Source organism: Lingula anatina, chromosome 4 (genome assembly GCF_051362555.1).
Source record: "Lingula anatina isolate TDL-2025a chromosome 4, LinAna3.0, whole genome shotgun sequence".
Lineage (NCBI taxonomy): Eukaryota > Metazoa > Brachiopoda > Lingulata > Lingulida > Lingulidae > Lingula > Lingula anatina.
This window is the reverse complement of record NC_141770.1, coordinates 9,714,285-9,739,768: the sequence shown is the minus strand read 5'-3', so window position 1 is coordinate 9,739,768 and position 25,484 is coordinate 9,714,285. Positions and strand designations below refer to the sequence as shown.

The window sequence follows — 25,484 nt, the reverse complement described above, 5'->3', positions numbered from 1 at the left end:
GGAATATTTCCTGTTATATGTATCATTTACTTGAAAGTATATCTTGAGCAAAATTTTTTGTGCTTGGATTTGCTGTACTAAATATTTTCTTCACAAAATGAGAATGCTATCTTTTTATTTTAATTGCACAGGCTGGAAGAAGAGAGAGAGAAAGAGAAATGTGTGAGCATGTAGTGTATTTAATGAAGTGGTCGAACATTTTGACATTGTGCACCAAGTTAAAAGCGTGACTGAAATATGTTTTATGGTTTACCGCGCATCAATGTACCTATGAATTTTTTAGAATGGCATACAGTCATGCATTAGCATTTGGCTTCAAGATTGACATAAGTTTTAAAGCCTGTATACCCAGAGTGGGTTAAGGGGGGGGGGGTCGAAAGAACTGCCCCTTTTGCTGGGGAAAGGTCTTCTTTAGGTAAAATTTGATCTTGGTACAGGAAGTTTTTATGATAAAAGGTCCATTTTTTTTTTCAGAAAAAGAACCCCTTCCCCTCCCCTTTTGAAATTGCTGGCTACGGGCCTGGTTTTATACAACACGTTTTTCATTTAACCGACTGCATCATAGCAATTCACACAAGTGTATATTTTATAGTGATGAGTCACTGGGAACCTTAAAAAATTCATGTTATCAAGGTGTCCAGGTATCCAGTAGTGACCTTGCCCCTCCACTGGACAAGATGACCTCTGCGATTAGCTTCCTGATATTCATGGTACAATTGGTAAAAACAAGTAGAAAATTAAGCTGAAGACTTTCAACTTTAATTTAATGAATCTGTATGCACAAGTTGTTGATGATAAACATATTAAATATGAATTTAATCAGATAAAGGCATTCCTATTTTTTCAACAGAAGTGTCAAATTCCATGCATTTACAGGTGCTGTTTAACAGTAAGTTAGAAAAACTATTATCCATCATCAAACCCCTAAAGATAGACTTTGCATTTGAAATTGTTAAACATATGAACCAGTCTTCAAACATGTACCCGTATGCTATATTATGCGAATAAGTACTCCAGTACAGTGTATGTGAGTAGAAGTGGTATTTAAGGAGAGGGTCATAATTAATGTAATTAATATATGTTATTTAGTTATTTCATTACTTAGTTATATATGGGCGTATGTATGAAGGAATGATTATTTAATATGTCAATAAAAAGAAAACAAAAGAATGACACTGCATGCAGCTTCTTCGTATACCTACTCATTAAGATTTAATGTATTATTTTGGACTTATTAGATATTTACATGTACTCGAAATAACAGAAAGCAAAATATTTTTATTTCCAACTACAGGGATACATTTTATGCCCCTACAGTCATGATATATCTGTATCACATTTTTTAAAGTATAATGTGACTGACATACTGAATTAGTAGAGTACATACTATGTACATTATACATATACATACTGGTTCATATTTATGTCCCTTTAATTTATTCACAATATTTTGTGCTATAAGTATGTTTTTTATTTATTTATCCATCTACTCATCAGACTCATACAACTCTGCTACCATCCATCCTAGTTACAGTATTACAGAACAAGCCACCATGATTCACAAGTGGATGTAGACAAATGAGTCTTGCATACAAAACTAAACAGAGCCACCCTGCGCGACACTTTAAAGTCACTTTTGTTCTAGACAGACTGGGTAATTAGCATGCTAGCTGAGGGCCAAATTTGGTGTGCGTAGTCAGCCGGGGAGGAGTGTCAGCTCGGAAAACTGGTTTGCTCACGCGGTTCGTCTCTGTGGCTTTCTTAACTGGGTCATTTTGCCGGCTCACAGACAGTGAGAGGGGAGAAGAGAAACAGGGAGAGTTAGCACCCAGCACATTCCACAGGCATCTTAGGACTTGAGGAGAAATTCTTAAAAAGGTATGATTATAACACCCTAACAATTTTTTATATGTTTAGAAGTACTCTTAATTGCTTAAAAAGCAAACTGTTGATATCCTAATGGATTTAGCTGTGGAATGTTTTTAATAGTAACATGTACATGTATGTTGATGTAAAAGGACACAGTATGAAATAGTAACTCAAATGCCGTAACTTGAATATGGTAAGCTGCCACGCAAGGTAATATAAAGAGTTGTAATGAATAGCCTGAATAGCTCAACATTTTTGTAGATTGAAGGTATGTGCATAATGGCATTCCTTTAAAAAATTGGATAATCTTTTTTTTTCTTTTTTTTTTCATCACTTTTGTTAAGTGTTGGGTTTCTTTTGACAGGTTGTTAAAATCACATGTACAGGTGTCATCTTCAGGTAGTAGGTCTCTAACTCAAGGGTCGTTTTAAGCCAACAGTGCATACAAAAAAAAAAAAAAAAAAAAAAAAAAAATTGGGGTCATATCTTTGTCACTGTGTTAGAAAATAGGAGTCATAGCAAAGTACATCAAGATAAAAAAAAAATAGCACTCTGTGATATGAATCCTTATATTTCCAGTATGATGACTTTTAACTTTTCTGTAAATGGAACATCTTAAGTGAGATATATATGAACAGTGTATTCATTTCGTAGGATATGAATAACCTAGCTGATGCATACTGTGAAGCTTTATGACTTTTTTATGTATTCTCTTAATTTATTATTCATGCCTAGATTTAGATTAATCTTTCTTCTTAGAACTTTTTAAATTTTGTCTCAAATTTGGACAAAAATATATCATCCAGGTCATCTGATGGACAGTGTTGATGTCATAATAAATTATGTATACCAATAGAAATGAATACGTGTACACCTGGACTTTACCAGCAGCTTATTATGTAGGACTTATACCGGTAAACTATGGACATATACTACTGGTAGAATTAAATATTGATGCATAAACTTCTACCTCCTTGCAGTGTTGGCTGTGCTAGCTGTTCTCATTTTGCAGCCAGTAGTTCATATATATTATTATGCATGGGTCAGGTGACATATACAGACTATAGTAGGGGATATTCCAGGCGTGATAAAACTCTAATGTCTCATCACCTGTCACTGTCCCGGTACCCTCCACCCCTCCCCATCCCAGTTAATTGTCATCAATCCCTTCCTGTCCCATATGTACGTGTATCCCGGCCTCAATCCCTTCCCCTTTAGGCTTTTAAAAATCTGAAAATAGTTGATGATTGAACAACATCCTGTTTCACAATTACCCTTAGGCTGGTAAATGACAGCATTGAAATAATATAGCACATGATTCTTGTTTTTGTTCAGTTAGAAGATAGCTTCCTTTTTTTTCTTTCTTTTTATCTGTGGTATTTTTTCTGACTAACAGCAATATGCTGTATAAACAAAAGTGGAAGCAATAGTTGTTAGTTCAAGAGATTTTTTCGTATAAAAGCAGAGTCAGGAATATATACTTTGGAGTGGTTTTGCTAAAGCCTGATTGAATGCAGTTTGCTCTCTGGCACTTTCAAATTCTTCACACATTACGTAAGAGATTATCTGCCTTACTACCTTTATATGTGCTATGTATTACATTAAAGAAGAGGTGGGGTGGGAATGAAAGGAGAAAAGGGGGATGGATGTTGTTGCAATTAATCAGCTGGCTTACTGTTCTCCATCCAGCTCCCTGAAGTATATCAAAAACTTACAACTACTTATCCAGACCCATAGATAGGGGTGGGTTCGGGGAGATCGAAAGAACCGCCCCTTTTGCTGGGAAATGGTCCACTCTGGGTAAAAATTGATCTAGGTATATTATGTTTTTATGGGAAAAGGTCCACTTTTTCAGAAAAAGAACCCCCCTTTTGAAATTGCTGGCTACGGGCCTGTTATCTTACATACTATGTATATGAAATGGTTTTAACTTTAGAGTAGGTGCATGGGTTGCTTTTCAATATTAGTGACATAATATATTAAGTGTGTGACCTGACAGAGAAAAAAACAAAATAAGCTTTGGTAACATGAGTGGCTTGGATCAACAAGTTTTGCTAGAAGCATTCATTTTAAAGCGTAATGTTTTTTTTTTTTTTTTTTTCGATGAACTTTTCTTCACTTATTGCTCAAAGCCTTTAAGGGTTACATGTTCATGCTTGCATTTCTAGGCACTTTCACTTCACTTGAATAAATGCAATTTTTGACAGGGGTTAATACTAGTACTAATTTCATTTAATGCATAGTCAGAAATGCATAGTCAGATGGCATGCCTTTGTCTCTAAGAAAATGCTGCATACTTGTATAGAAACAGTTATGAAGATTATGTGCTAAATATCCCATAAATTGTCCCTATTTTAACTCTGACAGGAAAGAAATATCCACTGATACAAACATTTATCATGCCTAAAATATTATGCACCTTTTCACGGCCTGAAGTACCCTATCCTTTATAGTAGAGTAAATTGCATGTCTGCTTTCAATAAGACTTAATATTCAGTTTTAAATGGGCTGACACCACATCCTATAGTGATCATATACCTGGATCACTGTAAAAGCACTGCTGCGGGCATATTATGGTATTTACTCACAAATTTTGGATGCTTTATTTCTATGGCATATTTATTTATTTTTTTTTTTTACAAATTTCCTTATATTTTGTTGTTCACAAAAACATACTTCATACATCCTGCATAAAAGGATACTAGCTTATGAGTTATTAGAACTACTTTTTTACACTTAAATTGGAAAATTGCACATGTACATTATGAATTTGTTCAAACTTAGTGAGAAATAACCATGATTTGGCAGTGCTACGAATCATATTAACAAGTACATTGAAGAAGGATTTGTCTTTGTCAGTATACATGTAGTATTCTATATTCAAATGAGATGTCTACTTGAGTTATGTTCACAACAGGATCAACTTAGACTAGAAATTAACTAAATGCTGTCACCAGATGCAACCTGCTTCTTCAACACTAAATTACAATATGTATTGTACAGTTCTAGTATGCTGTGAGGATGAAAATTGATGTAAACTGGAGCATTTCCTTCTCGTAGCCTAGATCAGCAAACGAGTTTTCATGAAAGTTAACGTCACCCAAACGGCATTCCTTCATACAATAATGGCTTTGTGAAATTGTCTTTTGGTTGCTTGGTAATGTTAGGGAGTCCAAATTTCTGAACTAACTTGGTACAGATGTGAAGTTAGAGTTATATTAATAAAATAATGACACAGCATTAGGTGTTTATTAAACGTCTAAAAAACAATTTGGATTTGCATGTCTTCTTTAAGAAAAAAAAATTGTCTCATATTTGCTGATGCCTGGATGCACTGACAAAATGGCAGTGATTATAGTAATATGTCCAAATTATGACTCACTCGAGCAACTGATTTGAACTTCTGATTAAGCTGGAATAGAATAAAGCTCCATCTCCAGGCTGTGCACAGGTACTTGCACGTGAGGCGCGTAGCCAGCAATTGCAAAAGGGGGGGGGGTCTTTTTCTGAAAATGTGGACCTTTTAACCTAAAATCTTAGTTTTTTACCTAGATCAAATTTACCCCGAGTGGACCTTTTCCCAGCAAAAAGGCATGTTCTTTTGAACCCGTGGACCCCCCCCCCCCCCCCCCCCCCCCCCCCCGGCTACGGGCCCTACGTTATCATCAAAAGGGAATTTATTAACTGTGGAAGGCTGCTCATCTAATGTCTACATGTATGTGAAGATACTTTTTTATACACAGGAATTCTTGATCCAGGGGCATAAATGATGAAGAAAGGAGAGAAAGAGTTAACTGATATATGCTATAGCTAGGTACATGTGCCTGTTAACAAATTGCAGCAATATGGTTAAGTAATTACATGACTGTATTACAAAAACTAAATTAAATTTAAAAGCTCCTTATTTAATTGCTTTCAGGCTTTTTTGTTGTTGTTGTTGATTTGATTTAAATTGTTTTTAAAACATTTTGCAGGCTCAAAAATTTTAATGCTTTTAAGATGTACATAATTGGTTCTGCTGTGAAAAATGTTCAGAGTCTTAAGCTGTGTAATTAAGCTTGCCAATAACAGTCTTAACAGGTTAACATTAAGTTTAGGCTTAAGATAAACAAAATTTTGCATTATGAAATTGCAGTTTAAGTTGTTAATTTGGGGGTTCACAATCACAAACCCAAATTGCAAGGAGTGGCAATTATTGTTCATGAAATTCAGACAAACAAAGTATGGCAATAACTGTTGTTTTTTTTTTTTTAATTATAAGGAAAATAGTGAATTTTACAGATACTGCATTTTTTCAAGTCATCAATTCTTAAAATGTGCCCCAATCACAAGCATAAATATATATACATTTGATATTTTGCTTTTAGGGGGCTTTCTTTTAATGCCTTCTTTTTTAACTCAACTAGGCTGTAGTTGATCTACATGTAAACGAAACCATATACGTCTCTGGGATCTTTTCTTGTAATTTAGTGTTGATGTTGTTGGTTAACTGATTGTGAAATAATCTGAAAAAAAAGCCAATTTCCTTATCCATTTGTTCATTGGATATCTGAGTCAATTTAATTTTAGCCAAAGGATGGAGTAACACATCACAACTGAGCAGTATATACTGACAGGATTAGTAACTGGTAGCGATATGTTTAGTGATTATGCATGCTACCTTGGTGTGCTTACTCTTGCAGACAGCATTTATGTGAGATCAGATTTTTAATGGCCATTTTATTGAAAGGATATGAGTAAAAAAAAGGGTTAAAGAAGAGGGGTGTTGATAAGCCCACTTTTGGGGGGATTCTCTTTTGGATACATGAAGGTACAATATTCGGATAAATATGTCGGGACACACACGCACACGCACATGCACACGCATACATATGTACATACAGTCTCTTTGTTGCTGACTCTCTCTCCCTCTCTTGATCTTGCTCTCAAACACACACACATACACACACACACACACACACACACACACACACACACACACACAGCATCAGCCACACGGTGTTGGTTGCTAGACTGACTTAATATTTCTCTTGTTCTGAGTTTGCCAGTTGCACCCTAGGTTGCCTGCTCACTTAAGCAGACAAAACTAGTTCTTTAACCTTTGATCTTCCTCACAGCAACTGAAAGGATGTAAAACCACAAACCAGTACAGAGTTAATCATCATACATCAGGCTTTTAAATTCAAGACATGTTGCTCGGCTCATGTTGGGTTTATATAGCGTATTTCGGGTAATGTCAAGGACAATCATAAGAAACTTATGTCTGCTGTCAAAATATGAGAACTGCTGCATCAGTTTCACTTTCATTATCAAAGTTCATCAAGGGCAACTGCGCAGCTGCAAACATTTCAGTGGTGTTTGCCAAATGGACCATCCGTAAATATGTTTTGCCCATATTACACATCCTTCCCTCCTGAAAACTGATGCATCTTCTGATATTTCATGCAAAAAAGAAAGAATTTGCACAATTGGAGGTAATAAAACATTAGCTAAGATCTTTTGGCAATATGCCCATCAGTTCTATGGATGATTACTGAACCAGATATATTGACTTTTAATTCCCTCAAAATGATACTGTGAAAACTGATATTGAAAATTATACTGAAATTGGCCCCTGTACGAGTTTAAAAGCTGTTTACCTAAAATAAACAACCCATTACCTAGCTAAGTCTGGCAAAAGCCTGAGACAAGAAGAGTAAAGAAGAAGAAAGTTGTGTTGATGTGGGTATATTTTTCCATTTCATTTTGTCCTGGATGTGGTATGGTTTCAGGGACAGCTGGCTGGGAGGTGGGGTGGGGTGATGGTGGGGGTGGGGGAGGGGTTCAGGATTAGGATAAGCTTTAAGTTCAAAACAATTGCTTATTTTAATCCTTAAAGTGTCCTTTCTAAACAAATTAAATTACTGAATTTCTAAATTGATTTCAAGGAGCTGTCACCCTAGATAAAAAAAGGAGAGGGGGAATGGGTGATATTTCAGATAATATAAAAAGTATCACCTCGCTATTTTGTACTTGGGGTCATCTTTAGTCCTAATTTGATGGTCACAATTTATTTCGGATGCTAATTGGGGGTATTGTTTTTCATAGGAGTGTATCAAGGAAGGCCAGCACTTGTGATATGACAGTAATCCCTATATATATGGTTAAGTAGCATGCATAGTACTGTTACAAAAGAGTGTGTAAAGAGAAACAAATACCTGTACTGTATAAGTTGTGTACTTAATTTGTGAGTACTGGTAGTAATAGTACAGTTTCCCCTGCATGACAAAACCCACTTAGAAAAAATTAAGCTGGGCTGGGCTGTGACTCCACTGTTATTTTTAGAGATTTTCTGGAAGATCCATTGCATCATGTGATATTCCAAAAAAGAAATATTAGACGCTAGGGACTGTAGAGCCCAAGGATCAACACTGCCTTGCTGAATGCTGAATGTACATTCCGGCTGTGACATCCTATACTCTTGTTTGACTTGTTATGTCAATTCTGTTTGAATAAATGTAAGAGAAGTGCCTTTGCTAGAAACAAGTATTCAACCCAAGGCAGCCACCCTTCTCCCTCTACATATATGCAACATATTATATACGTGGAACTGCAACGGGAAACTATAAATATAATTACTCAGTTGAAAAAATTCTACTTTAAGGGCAACTGAAGTTTTTGAATATTATATATTGACAGGTAGGATCATATAAGATATGTGATTTTAGGCCTTAACTAAAAGAACTGTTTTGGATGCCATTTTCCCAAACAGGTGTGTTGCAGCAGATGTCACCTGTTTTGAATTGTGACACATTTTTCTATTTTTTTATTATCTTCTTTTTAGAAAGAAAGGGTATACGCTGTAGGTGTCATATTTTGATAGATGTTTTTTAATTGTGTTCTGCAGGCAGGATAAAAAGAGGTGAGGAAATTATGCTATTTTGCTTAAAGTTAATACTGCAATTTTGTGTGTTAAAACAGGCCAGTAGCTGGGAAAATGTCCACTCTGGATAAATTTGATCTAGGTAAACTAGCATCTTTTGACAAAAGGTACACATTTTCAGAAAAAAAAACACCCCTTTTGCAATTGCTGGCTATGGGGGGATTTAAAACATGCAGTTTGCATACTGCAGCATTGAGTGCACAATGTACTTAAGAAAAAAATGTATCTATTTGTACTGTAGTTAATCGAGTCAACAGATACCTGAGTGAAGATGCATCCCTTGTGGCAAACTGCGGGGAATGCTAATACTGGTATAAGCCAGGGTCAAATGTCTTAAGCTTAAACCATACCTGGTGTGGGTGTCTGAGGTGTCAGTGGGTTGTTTGTCTCATTTTGGAGTTAAAGAAAACATGTTCAGACAAAAAAAAAAAAAAAAAATCTGGTATAACTGGTGTGTTATCGATGACAGTGTCCTTTAAATTGTTTCTCAGTCAAACCCCCACATACCGGGTATGATTCCTTCCATATTATGTGGTTTACAGTTTATAAAGAAATACAAACCCCTCCTTCAAGTTTTTATCTAGCTGTCTTATATGGAACTGGTTTCGTGAATAAAGTCACTGTAATATCTAAAGATTGGCATTTCAGGGTGTGTCAAGTTTGCAGAAACAACATTTCAGATATTTAATTAAATAAACTTGTATAGGGTGTTTTAGCTGATGACAGTTTTAATTTGCATGTGTCTTCTGGAATTTAAAATTAAAGAACCTTGAAAACAAATTAGTATTGGTACACCCCTGTTATACACTCGTTTATCCAAAGAATCGCAATGAGAAAAATTAATGTTAAATCAGTAAAGGAACATATAGACCCCATTCCCATAGATTTTAGATCGATCTATCTCTGTGAGGAGTCTCACTAGATTACTGTCAGCTTACTGTCCCACCTACTAAAAGCTGTAAGGGGGTAATTAACTATGGTGCGTGCTCGGCTGACTGCAATTTAGCGTGAACCCCCAGGGAGTTAGGTCGATCTAAATCTTAATCTCTGGATCGATCTAAATCTCTGGAAATGCACCCATAGTTTATCCATGGTTCATGAAGTAATATTACAATATGGGTATGTGTACTGACTTATTCTGATAGCACATAAAACTTCACAACTGGATGTCTTGGAGGCTTAAAATACCATTCAGACTGCACAGGTGATATAGGGGAAAAAAACTAGCATCAAAGTCTCTCATTGTTCAATTTGCCATGAATCATCTGTCTGATACTAGTAGTATGTGCATGCCGGTCCAAGACAAGGTGTTTTTTAAGTGTCTGCCTGAATATATGTATATCATCAGGTAATAGCTGCATGTTAGCATTATGACAATTTTTCATAATAAGTTTATATCCGTGCTAGGAGTGATGACACGTGGCTATATGTTGTTATATGTTGTGAATATGATTAAGTAGGCCTACTACTGCACTTCATAGGGACAATGTCACCACAATCATCGAAAGCTTACAAATTAGCTTTCAGAATGAATTGAATAAATTTTGTTTACTATTATTTTTGATTCCTTAATTTTCTTTGATAACACAACATCTGGCAAAGTAAATTGAAAATAATTGTCGCTGATTTTATAAATGTGCAAATTGAAATATTACTGCCCAATTATATATATAAATTGTATCTTCACTAATTATCTGAAAAAATTGTTTCATAAGACACTTTTTTCCAAGAAAGTGGGGTTAACATAAATGAAAGTATTTTCTCTCCGTCTTCCACTTTTACTTTCATTCTCTGGTTCACATGCACGCAGGCATGCACACACCCAGGCACGCAGGCACACACACACACATAAACACACACACATAAACACACACACACACACACACACACACACACACACGTACAGCACTTCATTTGAAAGGGAGTGGGAACTTGCAGTTCATTGATTCTACTCTCTCTAATCCATCATGTCACTGCACATCCCACACCTCATAAGTTACCTGACTGTAAGGCCTGGAAAGTTCCGGAGGTTGACTGACAGTAGACAGGCCCTCCCCTCATCAACCTGTGTCACAGGAAGTGGTGACATCCTCACTGATGTAAATGGTGGTCAATGGCCCGCATAGGCATTTTTATATGAATGACAAAGTGTTATGATTATAATAGCTTGTATTTTGAACTATTACAATTGTACTTTAAAAGTGCATTTATTTTGTATTAAAGTTCAACTGATACAGCAAACCTGCAAGTGTTTTGTATGAACCTTCGGACTGTTGAGACGCCCCTGTTTTGTACAATCAATGTCTTTACCTTATTTTTTTTTCATGCTAGTTACTGTCAGTTAAGGGATATGTCTGTAGTTATTTTGTTTATAAAATATCCAGGGGATATGTAAATCTGCACCTGCAGTGACCTGTCCATTTCAAAATATCTTAATACAGCATTTTAATGCTAAAGAAAAACACCAAGCTGGAATATGCCAGGACACTAGTTATTTATCAGAGACACCTGAGCCCTTTTCAGGTTCTTTAAAATGTAACCACAGGGACCTTTTGGGTGTAAGTTACCACAATACATAGTAAAGTGTGCAACCAACTAGAAATTCTGTTATATATATTTTATGTACACAAGGTAAAGCAAGGCAGTTTATAGGTATTGTAGGTTGAGAGTTGTGACCTGTTTGGTTACAGATGGGTGGGTCTGGCAGAGAGGTGTGACTCTTGTAATCTTGCATACCTTGTTTTATTACATACTATATCCCGGTAGTATATTGTGACATAAGAGTGAACGTATATACCTGCTGGAGTGCCAGACCAAGGACAGGGCAATTTAATGTGGGATATTGAGTTATGACACGATATCGTAGCGAGTGTTGGATATATATGTACGGAGGTAAGTAAAATAGTTAAGGGGTAAGGCTGATGGGATGGAAAGGAATTCAGCATAGAGTTGAACATCACCTGGAAATTGAAATATGGGACAAGCAGACAAAAAAGTGAATTAAAACTGTTCTGTTATGCCTGAAATTCCTGTGAGGGTTGGGGATGCTTGTGCAACTGGGGTGTTTCATCAAAACTTTAGAACTCATGAAGATCACTTGTATTTAGACGCCAAAGTTAATATGACATTAAGTTTTACAGGATGTTTTCGGTTTTAAAAGGGTTGAATCACTTTATTTATGGTTTCAATTCCTAGTTTTGGTTTAATTATCTTTAAGATCTCTAGAAATATGTCTTAATGCTGTTAATTGGCTTCAATATCTCCGACTTGCTTTAGGAATCACTATAATGTAATTGTCCTTGTGTACGCGTATATAAGGAGAAGAACTTGTAACATTTAATAATTAGAATCTTGTATGAAGTAATCAGTACTGCAGAATAAAATACATATAGTCAGCAAATAGAAGTGGAGCAGTGACACCAATACCTGGATTATACAAATAAAGGTAGAGATCACACCGATTGTAGTGAGTCTCTAGAAGCATAAATACAGCAATGGTGTTACAGTAATGACATAAATTTAATTATACTGATTTTAATCAGACCTTGGATTCTGGGCTAGCTGGTTTTTTTCATCACTCACATTAACCTATGAGAAAAATACTGCAACATGCCTTTAATATGAAGAAATATTAGGGTGTGTCTGTTAGCTTTAAAACCTTTTTTTTAGGACAAATATATTGGAGATGCTGGTATTAATTTTTTTTTCAATTTGATAGGCACAAGAAAAAGGACTGTTTATGAGATTGTGCTTTAAAGGAAGCTATGAAAGTGTTTGATATGAATTTCATGAGTTTGTTTTGAAACTTGTGAGAGATGGTTGTAAATATAGAACAAGTTTTGCAGGTTTATAGCCTCTTGAGGTTTATCAAGTGAGAGAAGTGTTGTTTACTCATGGTATCTCAAATTACATTGCTGCCGCTTTTTTAGTTTTGATCTACAGTAGATATAGTATAAAATTAAAGACTCACTGATTCAGAACAGAAATTTAACCAACTTTGAGGTGATAGACAGGCTCACGCAGAGACAGAAGGGTAGATTTTAAAAGAAATAAACAGTAGATAGATCCGCTGATTTTGAGTCGATCAACAAGACACTTGAGGATGCAGAGGTTCCGACCTTGGTTATATAATAGTGGCGGTAATGTAGTAGTAAATTTATTGGTGGTTGTCATTTATCGAACATGGTCTTTCCTGTAAATTGAAGATTTTTTTAGAGAATTAATATGAACCATTGGTATTTCTGATCAGATATATAAACCATTTGTATTTATATGTTAAGATATATTGCGCACATTGTAGTTGGTCATGTTGGACTTTGTATTCATGCACCATGCAGTTCTGCTCTGTAAAAACAAAAGTAGAAAGACATACACTTTATATTCTTTCTAATAGATATTGTGCCAAATGCCATATTGAAAAAGGCATGCAACAGTTTTGAAAGGGAGCTTAGAGGTTTTAATGAGGTTTTCAATTATTGCTTTATCACTCTAAGATTAAAAATGGAAATGTGTTATCCTGAAGAAGAGGGAGTAATTCTACCATTACAGGAATATTTGACACTCCTACATGACTGTAATATCTGACAAACAATTTTATTTTATTTGTTATAGGCCAGTTTCATAGTAATCAGGTAATTTTTTAGTAATTTAGGAACAGTCATCCTCAATGATAATGTTATCATTTTCCAGATTACAGCATGTCGCGTCGTGGTTTTTCTCGAGGTCGGCGCATGGTGACGTATGAAAGTCGCATGGGAAGTGCCTTCGATCCAGTGTCAATTCCCCATTTCTGGCAGGCATATGGCAGCACTGCTGATGGTCGTTCAGTGGACCGATGGAAGGCACAACATGGTGGGTTCTTGGCAAATTTTCTCTTAAATATCTTCTAAACTTAGCTGTGACACTGCATGTTGGAAATTGCAGAGATATTGTGTGCAAATGTCTTCTCTCTCTTTCTCTCTCTCACACACACACACACACACACACACACACACTCATTGTATGAGGAAAGTGTGTTAGATGTGACACACAACCTTTCAAATGCATCTGGAGGAGACATACAATTGTGTTTGGTCTTCACTGATTACAGAGCATTCCTATATATAATATTCAATCTGTTCATGCATCTATTTCTAGAAAGATCCAGTGTGAAAATCGATGACAACACAGTGATGAGATGTAACTGGGTTGACCTGAAAATTGCCCAAAATTCTAAGGACCATCACACCGACCAGTTTGAGTGTTCTTCCTATTGGGAGGATGATAAATATCAGCGCCAGGATCCATACCTCATCTTGAGGAGAGGACAGGCATTTGTGGTGGATCTCCAAATGGACAAACCTTTTAATAAAGAAATGCATGATTTGAAGCTGTGTTTTGAGTATGGTAGGTCATTGGCAGATCAACACTGAATGGGTGGTTTAAGATAAAGACTGTCCATGTGTATATGGAACCCATCCCCTTCCCAAATGAGGGCCTCATCAGGTACTTTCGTTACCCGTGAAAGCCAATTTTTATTTCACAAGATGCATGAAATGTTCATATTATGTATCGAGATCCATGAGGCACCCCATTGCGGTCACTCTTGAATGCAGCTTTTAATTCTTTGTCCTTCGTGAAATGAAATCATTATAATAGGTAATTTGTGATTTTCAACTTGCATCTTCAATGAGACATGAATCAAGTTTTATTTACTATAATTTGTGAACTGATGATTATATTTTCCATGAACTAAGATCACTAATCCCCAATGGGACCTTCCCAAATAGCAAGAAAGAAATAGTGGCATGTTTTATGCACCAAAGTCATTTTTGTCAAAAAAGAAAAAAAAGCCCCACCCCTTCATGATATCCTGCATCTCGTAAAAAGTAACATTTTGTCCTCATTGTTCTCTTTTACTTATTTCAAATCTTTTAAAGATGCAAGGATGTCTGTATATTTGTGTTTTGCAAATATTCAGCAAGTTTGAAAAGAACTGTTCACTGCATTTTTGTCCTGCGGAAGGACATAACTTCTTATGGTGTACTTTTTCCCAAAATAGGAATTAAAAAGGAGCATATGTAAAAGAGTGTCTGTAATTCTCATGATTATTTGGATTCATATCATGTTGGATAAGGATTTCAAAAAAAATTATTCAATAAGGGCATTGTAACCTGCATTTTCTTTTCCTTTGAAAGGGAAATTCCCCAAGCCAGGCAAAGGCACCAGTGTCAGTTTCCATGTGTCTGCTAAGGACCGCCCTAAGGAATGGGGAGCCGAGATTGTGTCTGTGGTGGGAAATACCATCACCGTTAGCATCATCACCCCTCCGGACTGCCTGATAGGCAAGTGGGACATGAGGGTGGACACGGCTGTCAAACTGAACGACGGATCAACGAGACTGTTCCGATATTTCTTCCCCAAACAATTCTATGTGCTGTTCAACCCATGGTGCAAAGGTAAGAGAAAAAAATTCTGTCCTGGAAGAGATGGATTTGTAAAATGGAAGCAACGGATTTGTGAAAATATAAAAGTTAGTAAATATCTGAGGGTTGCCATGTTTACTTTTTTTTTTAAATATGGATGTTTTTTTATTTATTAATAGCCTTTTTTGTCAAGCTATTTCAATGACTCTTGACTGAAAAACAGGAGCGGTTAGTCAACACTACATATAAATTATTAATAAGATACAATTCATTGTTTTGATTAGGATTCTTAAAACTTATTTATTACCCAATGTTTAGGTTATTTTATTAAGCTGCAGTTTTTTTTCACAATGTGTCAATTTTCTCATTGATAGGTCCACAAACAAAAATAATGATTGTGATGCTTAAAATCACCATAAAAGAGAGAAGATAAGTTGTACAGAAAGGGACCGTGTTGTTGTGTATTTAAAGAAAAGATTACATTTTGGAATTTCATTGCAATGTTTTATATTTCATATTTCAGATGACCAGGTCTATTTGCCAGATACCGTTCTGAAAAATTCTGACTGTCTTCCAGAAGACCGTCTTTCTTTTAAATACCTTTGTATTTAAAAGATAGATTACATTGCAGTGTTTTTTTATTTTGTTTTTCAGATGACCAAGTCTATATGCCAGATACCAAGCTCTTGAATGAGTATGTCCTGAATGATGTTGGGAAGATATATGCTGGTACTTCCAAGCAAATTGGTTCTAAACCCTGGAACTTTGGGCAGGTAGGAGTTAGAGTATACTCTAGTTTCTCACTAAATTTGAACAACATCTGGAAATACTGTTTTCCAAAACAGTTTGTTAGAAATACTGGAATAAGTGATTTTAAAGGTTGGAAATGGGGGCTGGGGTGAGTGCATATCGTAACAATGATTTTTAATTTCCTGGAAATTTCTACTCTTTTCCCTTAAAGTGATAATAACTCTTTGTTTTGGCCAAAAAATGAAATTTCCTAGGGTAAACAACAATTTTCCCATACTTACTAATGGTTAATGAATCCATTTTTACATTGTCCCTGTTTTTTTTTTTTTTTTTTTTTTTGATATAATCTCTTAAGAGATCAAAATCTTAAGAGATTATAACAGAGTATGGCCAATGGAGGTCACAAGGTCTAAAGACAAGCTCAGATATCAGAATAATAGCTATAATTGCCGTTTTTGTGGTAAAACAGAATATGTCATATTTCTATGAGTTGTTCACAATGTTTTTATTGTGAAATATAGATCTCATACAAAGAGTTATTATTCCTTTAATCACCACATGCATTGCACCTTTTGATGATGATCCGTGTAAAACCAGGACATCTGCGGGCTAGGATGATGTTTTAGATTTTGAAGTTAAATGTAGTGGTATAAAGTATGTTACATTCATAACATCTTTATTCATAACAATTCATAACATTTTTTTCATAATATGATGATATGATGAAGACAATTTTGAAATTGTTTGTATTTGAATATCTGTCTGAAAAAATGCTATATTTCATTGATATTACAACCATATCTGTTTAAATTTTTAGTTTGAAGATTTTGTCTTAGACTGCAGCCTTTTAGTGTTGGAAAAATCTGGATTGGCTCTCAGTGCTAGAGGCAATCCCGTGCAGATTGCAAGGAAGATTTCTGCCTTTGTAAGTATTAGCATATCATGTCTTTTTATAATTAAATTAAATCTGTTTTTCAGGAAAATGTACTTACAAACTGGTTTTTCGCTGATATCTTCTTTGGAAAACAAAGTGACAAAGTATTTGAATTTCTTGAGGTGTCCCTTTGATGGTGTCTCAAAAAAATTATAATGAGAAAACACATTGTTTTATGTATTTTGTGCAGGGGCAGGTGGAGGGTTTCTTCTTGGTCTTCAGAAGGCAGTCAGAATTTTTAAAGTGTTAACATTGACAGTCATTTAATTTTTGACATCAGAAGACAGTCAAAAATGGAAAATGGAACAACAAAGATAAAATTGAAAGACTGTCAGAAAATATTATCTCTGGATCTGCCCTTGTTGTGAGTGGTGAATCAATAATCATATGTAAAAATGTAACTTCCAGACGAACTCCCCTGATGACAATGGCATCTTGATGGGAAATTGGTCGGGTAACTACGAGGGTGGCACCAGGCCAACAAAGTGGGTCGGCAGCGTTGCCATTCTGCAAGAATACTGGAAGAGGAAGAGGCCAGTCAAATATGGACAGTGCTGGGTTTTCTCAGGAGTTGTCACAACAAGTATGGTTGCTGACATTGATTCCTGTCTGATTCACTTTTGGCATTTAGGACTAACTTCTTTCCCAATATGTTTTCAAGATAACATTTAAATGTTTTTGTTTTTTGTTTTTTGTTTTTTACACACACATTCTCTCTCTCTATCTCTCTCATTCTCAAAAATTGTTGTCATGTTGTGGGTGGCAAAGTATAAAAATTATTGGACCTTCTCTTCCAGTTTGCCGCTGCCTTGGCATTCCATGCCGACCTGTGACCAATTTTGCCTCTGCTCATGACAGTGATGGCAGCATCAGTATTGATGACTACTTTGATATGGATGGAAATCTCCTGGAAGAATTCTGCGAAGACTCTATATGGTGAGTTGATAATTTCAAGGGCCTTTCCATCCGTAGGAATTTTTATTTTCCCTTTACAAATATTTTTGATCTTTGCCTATCCCATATAAAACAAAGTTGACAGACAATCACGCATTATAGATACACTAGATTGATTTGAAATAGAAGTTGCAAAACATTTTACACAAGTCATGTTAATAGATGCTGCAGAAATGAAATAACATTTAGAATGGACATCAAATAAGTATTCTGTTTTTAAGAATTATAATGTTCCTTAATACAGACCTGACATCAAAGCATCAAAGTTACTCTTTGGATAAAATCTGGAGAATAACAATCGATATGTTTATGTACACACAAAATCAATTTGATGACAATATTTTAACAGCTGTGCTCCATTCTGTCAAAATGGCATATATCCTTTGAATGCTGGCCACAGTTTCTCAAAAAAAAAAATAATAATAAATAAATAAATAAATAAATAAATAAATAACTCAACTTAGTTCCTTGGCTTATCTGACACGGATTTCCATGAGAGTGCTGTTACACTGCTCCTGATAGGGTAAGATGTGCCCATGTGACCATGTAACCTTGGTAATTGTTCGAGTTGCATTCTCTGAGTTTAACCCAGGGTTTCTGAGATCACTTGAAAATTGCCTCTTTACTATCAGTTTGCTTCTGCCTTTTCTTGTAATTAACTGTAACTGGAATATGCAGAGGTATGTTGATGATTTAACGTTCTGTTTGCAGTGACTCATGAAACTCAGCACAATGAAAACTGAAGTAACTGATTTTTCTGAGAGTGAAAATTCCAGATGTCAGTTTTTGGCCTCATTTTCACTACATTTTAGTGTATTTTGAATTCCCATGTTTTCAGGAATTTCCATGTTTGGAATGACGTATGGATGGCTCGCCCAGATTTACCCTCTGGCTGTGGGGGCTGGCAGGCCATTGATGCTACACCACAAGAACTTAGCGATGGTATGTGTATACAATACATGGAGACATCCTAGTTCTTCATCACACCTACCACATCCAAACATTCACATCCTGGTTCATCGTCACACCAAGCACAACCCAAAAAGTCACATATTGGTTATATGTGATACCTAACCTATCCAAGTATTCAAATCTTGGTTCATTAATTGCCACACCTTACTCATTTATATATTCACACCCTTATTTACTGTCACACATGAATCATCCAGATATTCACATCCTGGTTCAATGTCATGAATTTGTCATACCTAGCACATCCAAGTATTCAGATCTTGGTTCATTAATTGCCACACCTAACTCATTTAAATATTCACACCCTGGCTCACTGTCACACTTAAAACATCCCGATATTCACATCCAGGTTCATTGTCACACCTAACACAATCCAAAAGTAACATTTAGTTTTTTTTTGTCACACCTAACACATCCAAGTATTTAAATCTTGGTTCATTGTCATGCTGTATTGGTTCCCATTGTTTCAGGTGTGTACTGTGCAGGTCCTTGTTCCCTGAATGCCATCAAGGCAGGTCAGGTGTACCTGCCTTATGATGGGCCGTTCATCTTTGCTGAAGTCAACGCCGACAGGGTCAGACACCGAAGACGGAATGATGGGACCTGGGATAGATATTTCATGAAAGCAAGGTAATTGGCATGATACAGATACAACAAATACACTGTAGAATCGTGATTGTGTAGATCTGAGATTGTGCAGAAAAAATACGTACATGTCTTGGCAATTTTTCATTGTAGGTTACATGAATGCTAATGCACCTTTATGAATGAAATTTTAACATATTTTTCATTAATTTTTATCTTATCCAATTTGTAACTGCACATACATGTGAATAATCCAGTGTTGGTCAGAAAATAAGCACCAAAAAACCCCTGGTGACTGCCGTGGACTCCTTCTCAAGATGGAAAAAGGAGGATCCAGATAGAGAGGATATCACTGAACAGTATAAGTTTAAAGAAGGTAAGACTTTTGATGGCCACAAGGTTGAGTAACAGCTTGATAGTAACTGAGCATTTGTGCTGAGATGATACCACCAGCCAAGCCAGCAGCCCCCCCCCACCCCACCCCACCCTCAACAGCATCTGTATCTCCTATGGCAACAACTGTGACAAAGCATTTTGACCCCCCCCCCCCCGCCCCCATCAAAAAAATAAAAAATAAATAAAAGGATACTGTACTGAACTGTGGAATAGGGCATTTTTAGTTTAATGCTTGTTTAGAGTGTGTAAGGTGAGACAACATATAATGATGGTAGTCTTCGTCAGTTTGGAATTTCTGATATTTCATCAAATTGTATAATAGCGAAAGAAACCTGAACATGTATGGTACGTGGGCTTTGTGTGTAAAATTGGTAAAAATTAAAACTGTTGCAATCACATTTTTAGGTTCCCATTCAATATTCAATATCCCAGAACAAGAAGATTGTCTTTAAGCATTTGGCAACATCAGATATCTTATCTTAGACCCCATTCCCATAGATTTTAGATTGATCTATGGTGCGCGCTCGACTGACTGCAATTTAGTGTGAACCCCTAGGGAGTTAGGTCGATCTAAATCTAAATCTCTGGATCGATCTAAACCTCTGGGAAAGCACCCTTACTCACTCTCAACCAGGAACATAATAATATTACTTCTTATATCATATATGTCATTCAACTCCTATGTTTTAATCAATAATAGCTACATGTATTCAGTGAAGAAGCTGTTAGAATTAATTTTGAAAAGTCACACAATTCTTGAAAGTCTTTAAGGATGCACAGTATAGTTCTTTTTTAAACTTTCAGGTACTTCTGAGGAAAGAGCTGCCACCTTGGCTGCCAACTTGAAGTCTACCCGACGTGACTTGTATGACAGAAATACAGATGGGGTAAGTTTTTTTTTTTCTTCTAATGAAAACTAGTGCAGTTCAGGCCCATAGCCACCAATTTCAAAGGGAGGGAGCTCTTTTTTTTCAGAAAAATGGACCTTTTACGATGAAACCTTCATGTACCTACAGGTAGATATAATTCTATCCTGAGGGGTCCTTTTCATGGCAAACTCCCCCTGGCTATGGGCCTACAGTACGATACTATTTGAAATCAAGGTTGTATAGATTTCCCAGCCACCCAGCCACAGCCATATGCCCTTGAAAACTGTTTTTCAGATATTTCTTTAGCAAGCAATTTTGAAAGGGGGGGGGACATCAACTTTTTTATCCCCTTAGTCGCTTGACCCATAAACTTTAGAAATGACAGAAAACCTATTTCAAATTTTGATTAGGGGTGGGCCTTTTGTGAGGAAAAAACGGAGGTATTTTCAACACCTCCCCCGAACTTAAAACCCCCGTTCTTTGTACCCTCAGTTTCTTTTACGAGGCTCAATATTTATGTGATGATACCTTGACTTACTTGTACCCTCTTAATCCTTTAACATGAAGTTTGGGTGAATTTTTAGGTAGAATGTTAAGAAACCATCTAATATCATACCATTCCCCCTTCTCTCAAAATTTTACACTTATCAATACCCAATGTGATACTTTTATAGGATGATGTTAAATTTGAGTGGGAGGATAAAGATTTCATCACTGTTGGGAGTTCCTTTGATGTGGCTCTGGTAATGACCAATAAGGCAAAGGAAGAGCGCAAAGTAGAGATTACCTTGAAAGCCGCAGTGGTCTACTATACTGGAGTCATAAAAAGTTTCGTGAAGGGTGACAAGTTTGAAATCGTACTGGCAGCTGGAGAGAAAGGTAGACATGATTTTTATTAAATCAAAGAAAATTATAGTGCATGGTGGTTGTTTTCTTGCTGTTTTTGTGTTTTCTTGTTAGAATATTTGATATTTTATTAAAGAATTTAATATGCACATACCTGTCAACTCTTGTGCATCAAGTGTGAGACTCATGAATTTTACCTCCCTCTCAGTCTCTCACATATTCCCATCGTGCTTGAAGTAATAAGAGATAGTTAATTGACTTTGGACAATTTAGAAATAGTTACTGCATTAAAAATCCAGGCAAAATTCATTTCATTTTAAGTTGTGGTTTTTCATCAGTTATTCACTCTGTGCCTTTAAACTGTTTAAACTTTAACTAATGATATTATGTGTTCTTTAGGCAAGAAGGTAACTATGAGCGTAACCCCAGATGACTACTTGGATGAGCTTGTGGACCATGCTAATTTCAAGACCACGGTGATCGCCAAAGTGGATGAGACAAATCAGATCTTTATGGAGGATGACGACTTCATGCTCAGACCACCACCGCTAGAGTTTGAATTTTTGGGGGTAATTCTGAAAGTTTTTTCAATTAATATTCCCTGTGGAAATTTACACAGAATGTTTTTTTTTTTTAGAATATAATAATATTCACACATTCATTTAAATCAAGTAAATATTAAACTAGCAGTTTTATTGAGATTTGTATTTTTATCATAAGGACACAAATTAAATATCTTAAGTTAATATGAATTTTGATGACCAGTTTGTCTCTCTGAGTTATTCCAAGTGACTGTTTATATGCAGTTGTATTTTCGCTTGTCAAAAATACCTCTAATCTTTAGCAATCAAAAATGTCTTTAATCTTGAGCAATGGTTTTATATTCATTATTTTAAGAAAGATTTATATTAACTGTTACAAAAATCTTAATAATATACTGTATATATACATGTATATATGTATATATACTGTATATGTAATTACCTTTATAAACTCGAGCTTTTATGTGGTGATTATAATGCATTATGGGTGAGTTTAGATATAAAAAATACACTTTTTATTGTAGAAAAAGAATGAAATAAAGACTCTGACCCCTTTCAAGCTGAAGGTAGGCTTTACCAATCCACTACCAATCCCCCTCACCAGGTGCATGTTTATTGTGGAAGGACCTGGCCTCCAGAAACCTATGGAGTATCAATTAATGTAAGTATATCAGGGGCAGATCCAGGATTATTTGAAGGGGGGGGGGGGGGGGGGGGGGGGGGGTCTGCAGATGCAAAGCCGCCATCCCTATGATTCAGCTAGTCAGAATTCTAATTTCAAGAGGAGACCAGAAATCGAAGGGGGGTCAGGACCCCCTGACCCCCACTCTAAATCTGCCACTGTATATAGTCTGACTTACTTAAAGTATATAGGACTTGCAGGAAGCTTTCAAGTGGGTTGATTGGCCATATTTATCTGTGGATCTGTTGGTTGTGAATGTGGCCAAAGATTAACTGGTCATGTACCAGGGGCAGGTCTAGGATTATTTGAAGGGAGGATCCAGGGATCCGAAGCCGACCTCCTTGGCATAGAGTTCGGGGACTGCTGAAGTGCCCCAAAAATGTTGGTATTTTAGAGGGCAAACAGTACGTGCCATTTGGTACAGTTTAGAACTATGATTTAGCTAGGCAAAATTCCAATTTCAAGAAGAGACCATTGGTGTGATTTTTTTTCAGAAATTGAAGGGGGGGGGGGGGGGGGGGTCAGGACCCCCCTTACCCCCCCCCCCCCCCCCCCTCCAAATCCGCCACTGCATATAATTACCCTCTTTGATGGTGGTAAAGTACTCAATATCATTGGCATCCTAATGATGAATCAGGCTGTCTGTTGGTCTACTGGTTGTTAACTAGCCATTGAAGTAGATCATTTACATCATATGTCAATTAGAGTGATCAAAGACATTATTGCCCTCAGATAAATTAACAGCTTTCAGATTGGAACAGCTTTCATATTTAAATGCTTTGAAAAAGTTGTAAGATGGCTGTAAAAAAATCTGTAACTCTCCATGAAGTCACCATTTTCATTATTAATTTTGTAAAAATTTTCAGGGATGTTGGTCCTGGTAAGAGAGCCGAGCAGACTATCTCTCTGACTCCAAAGACTGCAGGAAACAAGCAAGTCATTGTCAGCTTTGACTGCTACCAGCCATGTGACGTCACTGGAATGTTCCCTGTCACCGTCAAAGGATAGAAGATGCATGCCAGCATCAGAGCAGAACTGATGTCTTTTTCACTGCCAATATTACATTCAGACTGTACAATGTAGATATACCACTGGAATTGACTCCAACTGGATGTAGTGTTAAAGTCCCTAGACAAGCCTGTTTGCAATATGGTATCCATTAAAGATTCGCCAAGATATGGTAATGACTCGATCTTTTCAATGGGACAAAATTGTGAATTTCACAGATGCTGTATTTTTAAAGTCATAATTCCTTAAAATAAGAGCATTCCTATTGAGTGGTTGCAACAATATTGAAAAGCAGCTTAACTTCTAGTTTTATTCTATGCATTAAAAGCACCACAAATGCAATACAAAAATATAATTTTCACGATTTTAATATGGTGTATCTGAAAGTTGGATAATTTTTGACCATTGAAAAGATCGAGGCATTACCGTAGATATAATGCAATGAGCTGTCATAGGTGGTTGTATTACATCATGTGCATCGTGACAAAAAATAAATAAATAAATAAATAAATAAATGCACATTACAATCATTTAAGATAGTAATGAAAATCTGAAAATACAATCCTATTTTCAATGAACATAATTATTATTACAACTGCATGATTACCGCATATATAGGGCATAGAATGAAAGCAACTGATCATTTAGATAGGGCTTTTATATTATATGACTTCTTTGGGAAGTTTTTCATGCTTTGGGTATAATCTGGCCGTATGCATAGTTGCTACTTGTTGAATAACTGAGGAGAAAAGAAAAATGGCTTTTTTCAGCCTTAAATTTCTCGTTTGTGCCATGGTTCTTTTTCTTTTGGATAAGGTATATTAAGACAGCACTGCCAATCTCACAATAATTCATTTCAAAACTCTGTTTATTCTACTCAGGCTAAATGTCAACCCAATCAGAAACTTATCCAAAAACAGATGACCTTTTTCAATTAATTGGGATTTAAAACTATGTACTTGTATGGAACCTGTTTAGTTCAGGTGAAAAAAAATATTTTTTAGACTTGCTCATGCTTTAAGTTATATAATGTTATGATAGGAACAAAAGTTGAGTCAGGGTAAAAGACATGTTGTATACCTTATCATGAATACTAGAAAATGAGCCGAGCACTATATCTATCAAAATGATATGAATATTGAACACAACAGGTGATTTGCATAGAAATGTAAAATAATTATATTAGACCAGTGGGTGCCAATTTTAGTCAGTTTTTATTACAGGATACAATTGGTATAGGGGTTTTGTCTGTATCATACCACTTTGTTTCACCACCATGTGGTGACCTCTGTGGACAGATATTGAAACTATAGATCCCTCTAGAATTAAAGGAATAAATCATAAATTTATGACAAGGTAAATGACAAGATATTAAAATGAAGAGACATGGCTGCATTTGATTGTGTTATTTTTTATGTGTTTCTTTCTCAAGATTTATAGTTCTAAATAACCCTGTATTTGGTAAACTTGAAGTGAACACAATTTCAAGAATATTTGTGAGAAGAAAATTTAGGACCATGTATATGACTGCATACATATTCACATGACTGTAATATTATTAATTAAATGGTTATGGGTTTTACGCAAAAAAGAAAGTTAATTACAAGTTAAAAACTGCTGCCAAATTTCTTAATATAACATGTGTCATGGACAATGTAACAAAACTAGAAGTATAAAGGTGCTTTTGCCTAAGTGAAATATACTAAAGCTTTATTTCATAGTCAGGACTTCTTAAGATCACCTTTCTGCTT

General features: G+C 35.8%; 1 protein-coding gene across 3 annotated transcripts; it reads left to right on the top strand.

The window, feature by feature from the left end:
- The first annotated feature begins 1,557 nt into the window (after positions 1–1,557).
- Positions 1,558–25,128, top strand: LOC106153170 (annulin). Of its 3 annotated transcripts, none has more exons than XM_013526999.3 (16): positions 1,558–1,878; positions 13,481–13,642; positions 13,928–14,176; positions 14,968–15,228; positions 15,850–15,968; positions 16,763–16,870; positions 17,288–17,462; positions 17,677–17,815; positions 18,672–18,775; positions 19,276–19,435; positions 19,648–19,766; positions 20,591–20,673; positions 21,330–21,534; positions 21,901–22,070; positions 22,568–22,704; positions 23,592–25,128. In XM_013526999.3, the coding sequence occupies exons 2-16, from the start codon at positions 13,489–13,491 to the stop codon at positions 23,731–23,733; spliced, it is 2,325 nt and encodes a 774-aa protein (XP_013382453.2). In that variant the 5' UTR covers positions 1,558–1,878; positions 13,481–13,488; the 3' UTR covers positions 23,734–25,128. The 3 variants fall into 3 exon arrangements, with proteins under 3 accessions (XP_013382453.2, XP_013382451.2, XP_013382452.2); XM_013526997.3 differs by lacking the exon at positions 1,558–1,878 and adding an exon at positions 11,458–11,683; XM_013526998.3 differs by lacking the exon at positions 1,558–1,878 and adding an exon at positions 12,773–12,930.
- The last annotated feature ends 356 nt before the right edge of the window (positions 25,129–25,484 follow it).

What these genes read in the sequence shown, in the direction of transcription:
- LOC106153170 (XM_013526997.3), top strand. Translation starts at nt 11,641, where the DNA reads ATGACACGATATCGTAGCGAGTGTTGGATATATATGTACGGAG. An exon ending in GAAGCTGTGTTTTGAGTATG is followed by an intron (nt 14,177 to 14,967) that starts GTAGGTCATTGG and finishes TTCCTTTGAAAG; the next exon opens with GGAAATTCCCCAAGCCAGGC. An exon ending in ACAGTATAAGTTTAAAGAAG is followed by an intron (nt 19,767 to 20,590) that starts GTAAGACTTTTG and finishes TTAAACTTTCAG; the next exon opens with GTACTTCTGAGGAAAGAGCT.